General features: G+C 48.7%; 1 protein-coding gene across 3 annotated transcripts in view; it reads right to left on the bottom strand.

Moving 5' to 3' along the window:
- The window catches only part of IGDCC4 (immunoglobulin superfamily DCC subclass member 4), a 101,322-nt gene that overhangs the window by 39,218 nt on the left and 49,245 nt on the right, over positions 1-12,859 (bottom strand). For all 3 annotated transcript variants that reach the window (XM_032994262.2, XM_032994264.2, XM_032994263.2), the window contains exon 4: positions 11,302-11,435. In XM_032994262.2, the coding sequence (XP_032850153.2) occupies positions 11,302-11,435 (134 nt within the window). The remainder of the gene's footprint in view (positions 1-11,301; positions 11,436-12,859) is intronic.

Genomic DNA, 12,859 nt, shown 5'->3' with positions numbered 1-12,859 from the left:
CCTTCCAACACCCTGCAATTCAGGCCTCCCCAAAGTATCACAAATCAAACACTGCCTCCTCTTCTCCCTAAAGGCAGCTCTCACAATCACACATCCTTTCTGAAAATTACCATTTGCTTTTTTGGGGTTTTTTCTTCCACCTTTGCTATACCAGTCCCCGCGGCAGTTTGAATCCAAGTTGTTTTCCTCCATCATTGAAGCTGGGGAGGGGTGACTCTCAGTTTCAAGATTATGGACTCAATTCACTAAACATTTGGTACTGCTTTGATGGTTCTCAGCACTGAAAACTCCTCCTGTGCGGAAGATCAGGCTTTGATTCACACGCCTTGTAGGAGGCTTTTAGATGTGTGCCTCAGCAGAAACTCCAGCACTGCCAATGCTTGGGTAATGGGATGGCAACAGTTGTCCCAGTGCAATCTGGCAGCACCAGTGCCCACAGCCTCTGTCATCAGAAATGCTCCCTTCTCTGCCTCTCCAGGCAGCTGCACTGTGTCTGGGTTAGTGCACGAGTCATCTCGGAAGGAAGGCTGAAAAGGAACCTGTTTTTTATTGCACAAGTGACACTGTATTGGTGTAATGTTTTTTTCTGCCCCAAAATACAAATGAGCTCAATAAATCAGTTTTGTATTGTCTTTTTGCCTCACATCCTCAAAACACTTTGTAAGCAGTAATGCATTTGTCAATGCAAACATTTAACTGAAAAGCTGAACAGGGATGAATTTATCTCCATGTTTTGGAATGGGGACAGAGTCTCTCTTCCTACTTACTAGGTTAGTGCTGCAGCAGAGCAGCTATGCATCGTCATCTTTAAAGCAGCATACAAAGAAGCATACATAAATGATTAAAACACAGAAGTTCAATCACTTTCTTTGCGCCATTAAGAGACCTCCACATACAACACTCGTATCTCAAACTACTATCATAAAATCCCCGACAAAGAAGTCAGCAAACAGATCCCAAAATACACAGTGCAACCTGCACTCCTAATAGCAGGCACAAAACCCGCTCCTTTAATGTCTGCATATATATATATATGTAAAATGGAGAATTTAATAGATAAAATACACTTCTGTGATTAAAAAAATATATATATATATATTAATAAGTTTGGATGAGGAGTGTTCATTTACTACCTGGACACACTCCTCAGACCAGCACCTGCCACAGCTTCTGGGATCTCTCCACGGAGCATGTTGTACACTGAGTGTGGCAGGAGGAGCTGCTCTAGAAACTGCTTTTCACTTGGCTTGAGAAAAAGCCTGTTAAACATTTTCCCCAGCTCTGTGACCTGTGTCTGGAAGCCTGGGGAGCACACAGGTCCCAGCCCAGACAGGCAGTGGGGCCATCAGGCAATCCTCTTTCATTCCCCTCGGCTTCTTTATACAGCTGACAGATTTCAGCTCAGAAATGAAATCTTTTAACATACTTGCTCAGCCACAAGTTGACACCCTGAACTATATGTAACCAGAAGCCCAGAAAGAGGCTGAGCAGTGGCAGGTTTCCAAGAATTGCCTTGGATTTTTAGGGGGGTCTTCCCCCACCCCCAAACCTTGATCCTTCAGGGTACAGAGTACCAGGGTACATTTAGCTCTGCTGCAAAGCAGTCGGAGTGTGCTTTGCCCGCCACTCCACTTCCTGTAAAGCTGTCAATATTGGCTCTCTGTTTGCGTACATGCATTTGAAACTGCTCTGCATCACGCCAAAAGGGACGGGAGCCAGCCAGACTGCACGAAGAATTCCTGCTTGCTTCCCCAGCGAGCGCTTGGAAGAGCCTACATTTGCATCGCTCTGAGCGGGAGCTAGGCAAAATAAACAGGAGGTGCCGCGCCGACAGCCGCGGCCACGCAGCCCTGCGGCCCCGCTGCACAGGGAGGTGCTGCTGCTTACAAGAATAAGGGCTCTTCTGGTTTTCTGCTGCAGGCCCAAAATCAGCCAACGCGTTGGAGACCTCAAGCCATGCATCTGAATCCTTAGAAGCCTTCAGATACATCACAGAGAGTTTCTGTGAGGCAGAAGCAGCAGACCTTTATCTAGAATGTGGCAGAAGCAATAGGAAACCCAAGCTTAGGGCACAGTGGACACTGACATTTACCAGAAGGACCACGTTGGAGCATCACTGATAATGTCAACATTTTAAATAATAACTGTTAAATAAACCTTTCCTCATTCTTGGCACATTTTCACCGACCTTATTGCAAACAAGCTCCTTAAAAGAAAGTCACTCAGTGTACAGGAGTTAAGCCTCTAGGATCAGATGAGAGGCCAACAAAAAGAAGTGAAGAAAGGAGCTGAGGTACCTCAGTGTCTCTGAAGCAGTTTGGAGAATGGCAGAGCTGTGTCCCTGCCCTAACTCTAAGACCCAAACAGCTTATGTTACTCAAGCTGAGCCCTTAAAGCACCGCAAGCCCCAGCCATTCACCAGCAGCTGCCAGGAACACAGACAAGACAGACAAGGGCTGCAAGAGGATGTTTTGCAAAGTTATCATCACAATAGGAACCACCACACTACACCAGGCATGTCCCATGGCTGACAACACTGACGCCAGTGTAACACGCCGTTCTCAGCAGCACAAGGGCATAACCAGGCCCCATCCTTGATGTGACCTGTGCTGCTCCAGTCCAGTCCTTCAACCTGCCTGGCTGCTGTGGGCAACAATCCTCCCCACAGCTCCAGCACAGTGCCTCAGCCCTGACCAGCCAGGACGATGTCCCAGCTCCCCAGCAAGGTCAGGATCTGGACCTGTGGTTCAAGACAAAGAGTCTCCACTGGCCTCTGCCACTAACTCACTGTGCTGTTGTAGGAACATCTCTCAGCATCTCCACAACTCCATCTGCTGAGAGTTCAGAACATAGCTAATTCACAGGAGTCAAGGTGCCAAAAGTAATAGCCAGAAAGCATCAGAAGACCCTTAAGAAAAGCCACAGAACCAGAGATTTAAATACGGTCACACCCCTCAAGTCAGTAAACACCAAATGGCCCTGGGGACCTAAGTTTGTCAGTCTCTGGGATTCAGTGGGAACATTCTCACTCTTCTTTAACCATCATTATACCAGCTCTCTTTGTAATCTTCCTAGGCCAGCACATCACCTTGCAGGGTGATGCAGGAGAAATCTCCAAGAAAAAAGCTGTGAGGCAAGTAATGATATTCTGTTACCTTTTGCACAGAAACAAGAAGGAGACACGGTCAATAGAAGATGCTTCTGGCTCACAGGTCACATGCCCCAAAACTCCTTACTCAGTCACCTCACCTTGCTTCAGTGACTGGAGCCATTTCACTCTAATAACTTCATCCTTGTGCTTAGAAGTTGATGTTTGCCAGGGGCTGACACCTATTTCATCAGATCCATTTGCAATTCAGATTTATTTGCAACATCAGATCGATTTGCAATTCACGTACATCTAGCAACAGCAGAGAGGGAACTGGCTGGAGGCCCTTGGCTGTGCAGAAGGACACAACCTGCTTTCTTTGCGATCAGCACTTGTGCTCTGCCCCATTCTGTCTGCCAGCAATGGCCGTTCACATTACCATCATGTATGGCTTTGAAAAGAGAAACATGATAGGAAGCCACTTTCTAGCGTGGCCTCCCTGATGCCAGGTACACAGAATGCTTCCTACAAGCTCTGCTTCGAACGCACAACATGCTAGGAGCCTACAGTAACACAGTCTGGCAGCAAATGGAGACTGCCAACTTGGAAGGAAGAACTAAAGGCAGATGGATGCATCTGCATTAACTCAGAACAATGAAAATCTGTTTTTCTAGGAAAAGTCTGGAAGGAAAGCTGGCTTTCCATGGGGAAAGATCATTAGTGGAACCCACAGTCTCTGTCAAAGCCCTTCGGATGGACTCTTGCTGAGTGCTGCAGAGAGCCTCGATCTGTCTAAGGCTGTGCCTGAAGACATGGTATTTGGTAACAGCACCTGCCCCTCCTTATCCCATCCTTCTCTTTTCCTGCTTCTCACTCTCATCCACGATCTATGTGGCATTGCCCCTCAGCTGCACTGGAAATAGAGTTGGGCAAGAACATCTCTCAGTTACTGAAGGCAAACTCCCAGCTGTGTCCTGAGCGATCCCTGGCATCTGAGATATCCAAGTGAGAGCTCAGAGCAGCACGGCTCAGCTCCTGACTCAGCCCCCGCCATGATCTGGGCCAACTCACCCCATTCCTGTTCCTTAGCACCATTAGGCCTGTAGATAACGATGGGTCTTTGAGACAGGGACAAGCCATCTCCATGTGTCTGTCCCATGTTTAAAGCAATGTGAAGATGAGCTTTGCTGTGACTCTGGATTCCTACAGCATCTTCACTCCACTTAGGATGCCTTAAGCGCCGTAGGGCACCGCTAGCCCTTGACCTCAGAGAGCTACTGAGGCTCTGCTGTAACATAGATGATTAATAATTAAGAAGTGCCATCAGGAACCCAACCACATCAACCTTCCTGTCCCACAGGCCATCGCAAGCTGCTGACCTAATTATGATCTCTATTCTTAGCTCCCTTCTAGCCTCAGCCTGTTCAGTACCTCTGGAAGAGGCCGGGTGTAATCCCTGTACTGCAGATGTGCTGATGTACCACAGGGTTACACCACCACCAGAAGACTCTCAGAGGAGGGCTAAATGGAGTGAACTGCTTAAACCCTGCTTCAGTCCGAGCCTTATCAAACACCAGCTCTTATTTCAGGAAGCCTCAAAAGATCTGAATTAATAAGAGATGCACACGGAGAACACTGGAGAACCACAAACCATCCCTGAGTCCCGCCATCCCTGGTCTTCAGGAGTCGGAGGCAGAGCTGCCTGTAACACACAAGCCTGGCCATATCTGACAGCTCCAAACACCACGCACAGCCAACGTTCTGTGTGAGAAAGCCCAGTTTCCCCTCAGGACCTGGAAAGAGCTCACCTATCCCCAGCCGTACATTCCTTGTTCTGCTCTATTATCCTTGACACCTCTGTTGCCATTCGCTTTGGTGCCAACCCCAGGCTTAGCTGTTCTGCTTAATGGGAGGTGAGGGCTCTGAATTTTGTATCAAACCCTCTGTCACCGCAGGCTGCTAGAGCTGTCAGGAGTGTGGCATATCATAGCCCCACCGAACTTCACAGACAGCTGAGCTGAAACTCCCCCTTCGGCTCCTGGGAACAGGCTGCTGACACTTGAGCTACACAAAGCTTTCCCTCAGCGATGTGAGTGGTGTGATGCGTGCTGGCCCCGTACGAACTCCAGCCAAGGAGGGAGCTGTGTGTTTGGGTGGGTGCCTGACGCATGTCTGCACCAGCGTTTCACAAGTTTCACCCAAAATCTGTGGTCTCAATCCTGTTCCATGCATGCTTGAAATCACTAGCACTGCTAGGCTCTGTAAAAGGGAGATGGAGTGAAAGATTACAGCTTGTGTTAGGCAGTAGGTCACTTCTAGCTTTAAAGATCTATTTATTAAGCTAGAAATGCTGTGTATCTCCTCGTTGATCTTGTCATTCTCTGATTTCACACTCACAGAGGTTTGCTTAGCATCCTCTGCCACAGCAGAGGATCAAGAGCATTTTTCACAACCCAGCAGATGCATTACGCAAACAGCCTCAGATACCTGCTGCCCAAGAAGCTGAAGCTTTGAAACACACCTAATCAGAGTCCTCATGGCTGAGTTTTGGGGATGTGAAGTGGTGAGTTGTTCCCTGCTTAACTGTTAGTAAAGCAAGAGAGCAGAGGGCAAAGAAAAACAGGATGCTAGAGAGGGAAAAGTGACAGAGGTCTGTGCCCAGAAGAAGAGGCACAAGGAACGGGGACACAGCAGTTGCAGGTGGGAACTGGGATGTCCCCTTCTCCCAAGGTGAAGCATCACTTGCTGGTTAAATCAACAATTCACAGTAAAAATAGAGCTGCCTTATCCCACCCCATGTTTTCTCTCTCTCCGCATTTCCACGACCCTCTCGTCTCCTAGAAGCACGGCCTCTAGCAGCCTCCTGTGCCCACACACACAGCTGTGGAAGCTCTCCCCCCCACAGCTCTGCCCCCATAACACCACAGGGCCCTGCTGCCTGTGCCACGTGGGTTCCTGCTGGAGGAAGACCACCCCGACCAGGTGGGACCATCACCCCACTCCGGTTAACGCTGCCCTTTGCCATCAATGGCAGCACATGCAGCCGCATCAACACCCGGTCAAGGAGGTCAGACCAGAGCAGCACAGACCTGAATCCCAACTTCCCTATCCCTAAATTGCACGGTAGCGGTGTTCAAAGCTGCAAGGGGAGCACAGCACATGTTGTCAGGGCTCAGGCGGAGCGCCAACCCAGCATCCAGCACGTCTTTCGCACATGCAGGGACTGAAAATCCACTTGTGGTAACAGCACGTCTGTTTCTGCGAGGTGGTGGCCAACTGCGAGTGTTGCTCACTTCATCACCACCTTCCCCTCCATCCCCAGAGCTCATCCCGTTCAGTAGCTGTATTCTCCTACAGCCCTTTGGAGCAGGAACCACCCGGGACCCAGCACCCAGAGCCAGGCTCTCCCTTGGTACCAGCAAGCCACTGCAATACAAACACCCAAAGAACAAAAACATGAAGGTGTTTCAGCTGCCTCCAAGCTCTGTCCTTGTTATCATATTTCATACAAATATTTGGCTGAAAAATACATTTCCTGGGACACTGCTGCAGCAAGCTGCTACAACTGTCAACGTAAATGATGTTCTGCCAACGGCAATCTCGCAGTGTCATCGCTAATAACACAGTACTAAATCCCAACTCACAGGGGACGTGCTCATCTGCTGGAAGACTCTTCAACGGCACGCTCAGCCCAGACCTCAGCCCTGCCGTACCCACGCCCATCACCCTGATCTGTTCTCCCCATTCCTGCATTGATGGTGGCACAGGCAGAGGATCACGTGGAGCACACCTGTGAGACCACCGCACAAACATCACTGCACAAACGTTTTGTCGGTGTTGGGGGCAGGCTGCTGCATATTCTGATTCTTGCTAGCCTGGTCTGAGGCAGAGGTTTTACCATATGCATGTCACAGCAACCACAGCTACTTTGCATGCACAGATCAGGAATAGGGTGCAGAGGACACAAGAAAGAAAAAAACCCACACTCAGAGTCAGGTACATACCTGCACCTTCCTCTGCAAGCACACCTCGATGCCCAGCTCACCTGAGCAGACAGACCTCCACCACCAAATGCCCATAATCACTCTCCGGACTGACCCATCGCTTCTAAGAGGGAAACTCCAAGCCTATTACATTATCCCTATTTACAGAGGCAGAAATTAAAGTGTAAAGGAACTGATTCTCCTCTGTGGCGCAACAACAGAGAGGAAAGGAGAACACAAGAGTCCTGGTTCCCAGCATCACGCTTTGTTCACTCTTCTGCAATGACCGTCCTGTAAACGTGAAAAGATACAAACACTGAAATCTACTGGAAGGAGCTGTAGGGTCAGGATCTCAAAATGGATGGTCTTGTTTTAATCTCTTTTACTTCTCCCGGCACAGTCAAAACTCTATTATATTCTAAAATTGCTAAGATCTTTAAATTTCTTTAGGTCACTTAGAGGACACCACGCTGCTTATACGTACTCAAACAAATCAAAAATCAAGGAGGAAGGAGAATTTTTTCAAGACCCCCAACACTGTACAACTAAAGATAATAGGATGAACTGCAGGGAATTGAAACTTGGGTTAGCTATGGAGAAGAGAGATCCTAGTATCCATTCAATGGGGAAGATGCAATGGGAGTTAGGGGGAGCCACACTCCTTGTGCCATTTAAAAACTGAATGGATTAAATCCTTGCAAAAATCTACTGTGCTAGCAGAAGCACAGCCTCTGGTGGTTATTTGTGCTGCAACGGGGATGTAAGCCACAATGTGACAGTCGTGGGGCAAACACATAGCAAGAGGTAGTCCCTATCCCCAAGAAAACATACAAAGAGCAAGCATGTGCACAGCACGGAGAGGGAAAGCAAAGCGATAGGCAAAATGACCTGCTGAGACCACAAAACATCATGTTCCCCAAGCCTTCCCACTACTCTTTTTTGAGAGCTGCTTTACGAAGCGTGACACCACTTCCTTGTTTATATCAAGGACCTGGGAACATGAGCAGGACAGACAAGACATTAACTTTATGCATGAGTTCAGAGTAGGGCTCCAGGGCCTGCTTCCAGAAAAAGGAGTCGCAAGAAAAAAGACACAGCCCCATCAAGAACTGACCCCAAGCAAAGGCAGCACGCACAGACGGAGCGCCTGGGAAAAGCATCCTGCAGCCAGCTCCTAATGCCCTTTCTGGCCGCAGTGTTCAGTCATCTGTCCAGGTGAGGGGTGAAGGGACGGAGCTTCCAGATGTGTTTGGTGCTCCATCCGCCGGGGAGCACTGGACATCCAAGGGGAAAATCCAAATTATCCCCATTTCAACAGCAGGCTCTGTTTCAGGGCTGCGTGACTTTATCCTGCTCTCCCGTCTACTCTCTTCCCTTCCAGCTCAAAACGCCGCTTCCCCAGGGAACGTCTGGAAATTTGCACCATGAAGTCTGCACAGCTGAAACATCTGCAGCGCTTACAGCACCACTGTGCACCGCCGCTCTCTGCCCTGCCTGTGCAAGGCCAGCGTGTGTTTAGCCACCGACACACAATACAGCCTTCCCCACGTGATGGGGAAATCACACTGTCAAGGGAAACGACACTTTTGGGGTTTTTAGGCCATGCTAATATGACAGAAGGGGGTCGTGCTAATTGCTGCCTCTACTGGGAAACGGCTTTTAATAAGGCAGATGAACAATCCCTAACCATCGTATCGGGAACAAGGGGGAGAGGGGGGACGAAAAGGACAACTGTGCAGAAGAGCTATAGGGAAATGGATTATTTTGCTATGCACAGCCAGTTCAAGTCCAGTGCTGTCTGTCAGGGGCAGAGGCATGAGCATGAGATGTTCCCAGGCCTGAGGGCTGGCAACCCAGGGCAAGTGGAAGTGCTTGCACTATAACCAGCACAGCCCCAAAACTTGTCACGAGTACCCAGACATGGTCATCACCACACAACACTGACCAGGGCTGTCAGAGGGACACCAAAGCTGCAGGCACAACTGCTAAGGAGACACCAGGTCCCACTGCACAAACCTTTATTAGGAGCCTTGGCAGTGCAGCAGGACTGAAAGACTGGACTCCCGTCTTACCTCAGCACAAATGACTCACTAGCCATCAGCACAGAGGGGAAAAGTAGTTTAGTTGCTCCTGTGTGCAGACACCCAGGAGTGTGGTCCCTGACATTTCCAAATAAGCAACTCAAGCAACACTAAGTATCTGTATTTCAGGCTATTGTTCATTTGGCTGGGTTTTTTCGCCTGGAATTTTTTGTTTGTTTTGGTTTAGTTTGATTTAATTTTTTACAACCAGCAAATGATTTCTGCCTGACCACTCCAACTCCATCAGATGCTTCTGAACAGGGAGGAAAATACTCCTCAAGACAGTCCAGGCATCCAAAAATGTGCGTCTGATGGTGAAGTGCTGAAACAAAAAAGGATCAATACCATGCCAGTCACTCACGGAGGAGTTTGCAGCCTGCACAGGTCACTACAGTTTCCCATCTGTCTCAGATACATTTCTCCCCAATTATAAAAAAACCCAGAGATTTAACAGGCATGTTTTTCATCACTATCAGCTCAATCTGGTGAAAAACTCAACCTCGCATATTTGTTTTTGCAGCCAGCGGGTGGTGTGGTGCTGCAGAAGCGAGATTTGGGTGAGAACTCCAGGCAGAAATCTGCTCAGGCCGGCTGGTGCTCCAGAAGGAACGCTTCCCATTTAACCTCTTCCATTGCCTCTATTCACAAAGCAGATTAAACATTACAGAGTTACAAGATACAATTATGCAGAATGAGTTATGATGCCAAGGACAGCATATTCACCTTTGTAGTTTGATCAATATTACTTATCAGTTGCGAACCAGGCCCAACATGGGAGCTGTCTCTGGAGTGTAGAACTGCCCATAGAAAGCGCTCCCCTCGCCTCCGTGCTTCATTAAGTGCACAGAGGATCTGGCAGGGGCTGGCAATTAGATACAGAGCATTCAACCACTCACGAATACTCTGCAGATTCCATACAGATTACCTCCACGACACAATCCATTGATCAGAGGTGTATTCTCAGGCCCCACACTTAATTACACTCCCTGCTGATGGATGAACAGCAAAGCCATCTCTTGTGAAAATACGTTGGTAGCAGAATGCCAAGCAACGCAATCCTAAACAAAGACAGAAGCGGCTGGGAAGGATTTCAGAGCTTTCAAGGTTAAAGTTGCCTACAAAATATACTGAGGTCGGCACGAACAGGAGACAGACGTGGCAGGGGGGCACCGTCCCGAGAGAAGGGACAGCTCAGCCAAACTCCTGGCCCTCGTGAGTTTGTCCACTTGCAGGACAGGGATTATACAACACTGGGGAGGCAGCCAGGCTTGCTGGGAAGGATGCTGGAGTCTGGGGACCCCCCACTGCACTCATGCTTTCAGCTACTTTCTCATGTCCAGACTTGCCCACTGCACTCTTAGTTTACAGAGAAAAATGCACCAAGAGACCGAGGCCCAGATTGGGAGGTGAAGGACCCCTCACATCCAAAGCCTTGCTCCAACAGTCTGTGTCACCAGAAGAAATCCCAGCTGAGACTGTTCCCAAATACCACAAAAACATCTCTGGAGCCTACCCAACAGCTCAGCAAAGAGCCAGCAACACAGACACAGAATGCAAGTCAGACGTCGATGTGCTTAACCTCCTCTGGATCTTGCTAGGCAACCCAGGCTAGACACAGCCCTGCCAACTACTCCAGCCTCCAACCAGCCTGGACAAGTGACTTCCTCTGCCTGTGCCAGCTTTTGCTCATCCCGTCACCCAAGGCCACTGGAGATAAGATTACAACAACCTGCACTTCCCCAAGGTGCAAGCAGGGTGCCTGACTCCTTCTAAAAGCCCCGGATCATAACATAGTGTAGGGCTGTTAAAATCCACTTGTTGCTACAATCCACCTGCAAAAAGAATCCCTTGGCACAGAGAGAAACAACCCCATTATTACTGTTGGCTGCCTAGTCCTGGGGTTGGGCGGAGCAGCCAGTCATGACTCCCAAGTGTCAATACCTCCCAACCCAACCTTGCTTATCCCATGAGAGCAAAGAGAAATCTTTAATAAAATGCCTTCTCTGCAAGTTTTAACCAAAGCCTGCCATGTGCAGAGCCACACCAGCAGGAGAGATCACCACTGATACTTCAGCTCAGCTTGCCATCACACACAATGGCTCTCTGGCAGACACGTGCCCGGCCTGACACACTCCTGCCTGCACCTTACCTTTCAGGACACTGAGGACTGCATCATTGCTGTAGCGTTTTCGGGCAGCGTTGGTTGCCACGCAGTGGTACGTCCCAGCATCACTCTCCTGCACATCCACGATTTGGAGAACGCCATTTGGAAGAGTTATAAACCTGAGTGACCAAAAGAAAGAGTGTGAGACTGGCACAAAACTCTCTTATCCCTTCTTTTTCACCTGCTGACATACCATGTACAGACCCTGGTAATCACAGCAGAATGGGACTGACAAACCTTTGAGCCACCCAGCTGGTGGTTCTTAAAAAGCAGCAGGTACAGATCTGTCTGCAGCACTGGAGTTTTCAAAACACAGGATCTGCTTTCAGGAGACCAGACCAACAAGGCTTTGCTGATACAAGCCAACTGTATAGTATAAAACAACTACATACACACATAGAACATTGCTACATGCAGATCTGTAGACATCTCCAAGTGTTCAAGTGCCTTCACACACGCTACAGCCAGTTTCACCACTTGCTTTCCACAAAGTTTTGTTAGACAGTGAAAAAATACATTGCGAAGAATTATGATCATCATCTCTTTCCTGCTGCATCTCAAGCATATGAAGGGACCAAATGATACACAGATACACCTTTGTGGCCCAAAGCAGCCAGGACACAGCTCCCTGGAGCTGCACCATTCCTGGGTTGTGTTGATTGCTTTTGTTCTCCCAGGAGTTTCTGGCTTTCACAAACTGACAAACTTAGAGCCGGGCATTCAGTATCCCCCCCTCATTTGCCCATGGGGTGATACCACAGAGTGAAATGGCTACATGGCTCATAACATGAACACAGTCCTTGCTGCATTATACTGAACAAAGCAGATGATTAGCAATTAGCATAAAAGTAGGAGCTGGCTGTCAGCATCTCCATTTTCTGCCTGGATTCCTAGATGGCAGCCTCTTTATTCTTGAATGCAAGGCGCAAAGCCTACGTGATCCTTTTTAATTATATATGAGATCCATTTTTAATTGCAAGCCTCTATAAACAGAGCTGCCGAGCTTTGACAGGCAGCTCTGGGTTATCAGTCTTCATTATGAAGAGGACACATTCAAAGGCAATTGCTAAGGGGAGGGATAGCAGCTATTCCACGGGAACAGCACAAAGACAAGTTATAACCATGAATGCCAGTCTTTCCACCCACAAAGATCCCAGTAAGTAAAACTGTGGTCCTCCAGTGCTGAGACAGCTGGAGTGCTGAGAGTCATGGAACCAGGAGGACCTTAAGAGATCACCCATCCTGCGTTCAAGCCATGGTCACCAACAGCACATCTGTTCCTGCAAGCATTTATCCCAAATCTCTAGTAATGGGAATACCTCCCCTGCCCTAAGCGGTCTGTTCCAGAGACAAATATCCCTGCTGTGAGTCTAGCATCTATCCTGAACCTTAGCTGCTGCAATCTGAGCTCACCATTTCTTGTCCTCTTCACAGCTGATGAAGAAACAGAAGAGCTAACAAAGCTCCTCCAGTGACCATACTGCCTCTACTGGCACAGTCCTACAGCCTGATTCATGGACACAGACTTGCTGAAGCTTCCCAT

This window comes from Tyto alba, unplaced genomic scaffold (genome assembly GCF_018691265.1).
Source record: "Tyto alba isolate M040663 unplaced genomic scaffold, T.alba_DEE_v4.0 Super-Scaffold_41, whole genome shotgun sequence".
Lineage (NCBI taxonomy): Eukaryota > Metazoa > Chordata > Aves > Strigiformes > Tytonidae > Tyto > Tyto alba.
Note: the sequence above shows the minus strand (reverse complement) of the source record. Positions and strands in the feature narration are given on the sequence as shown.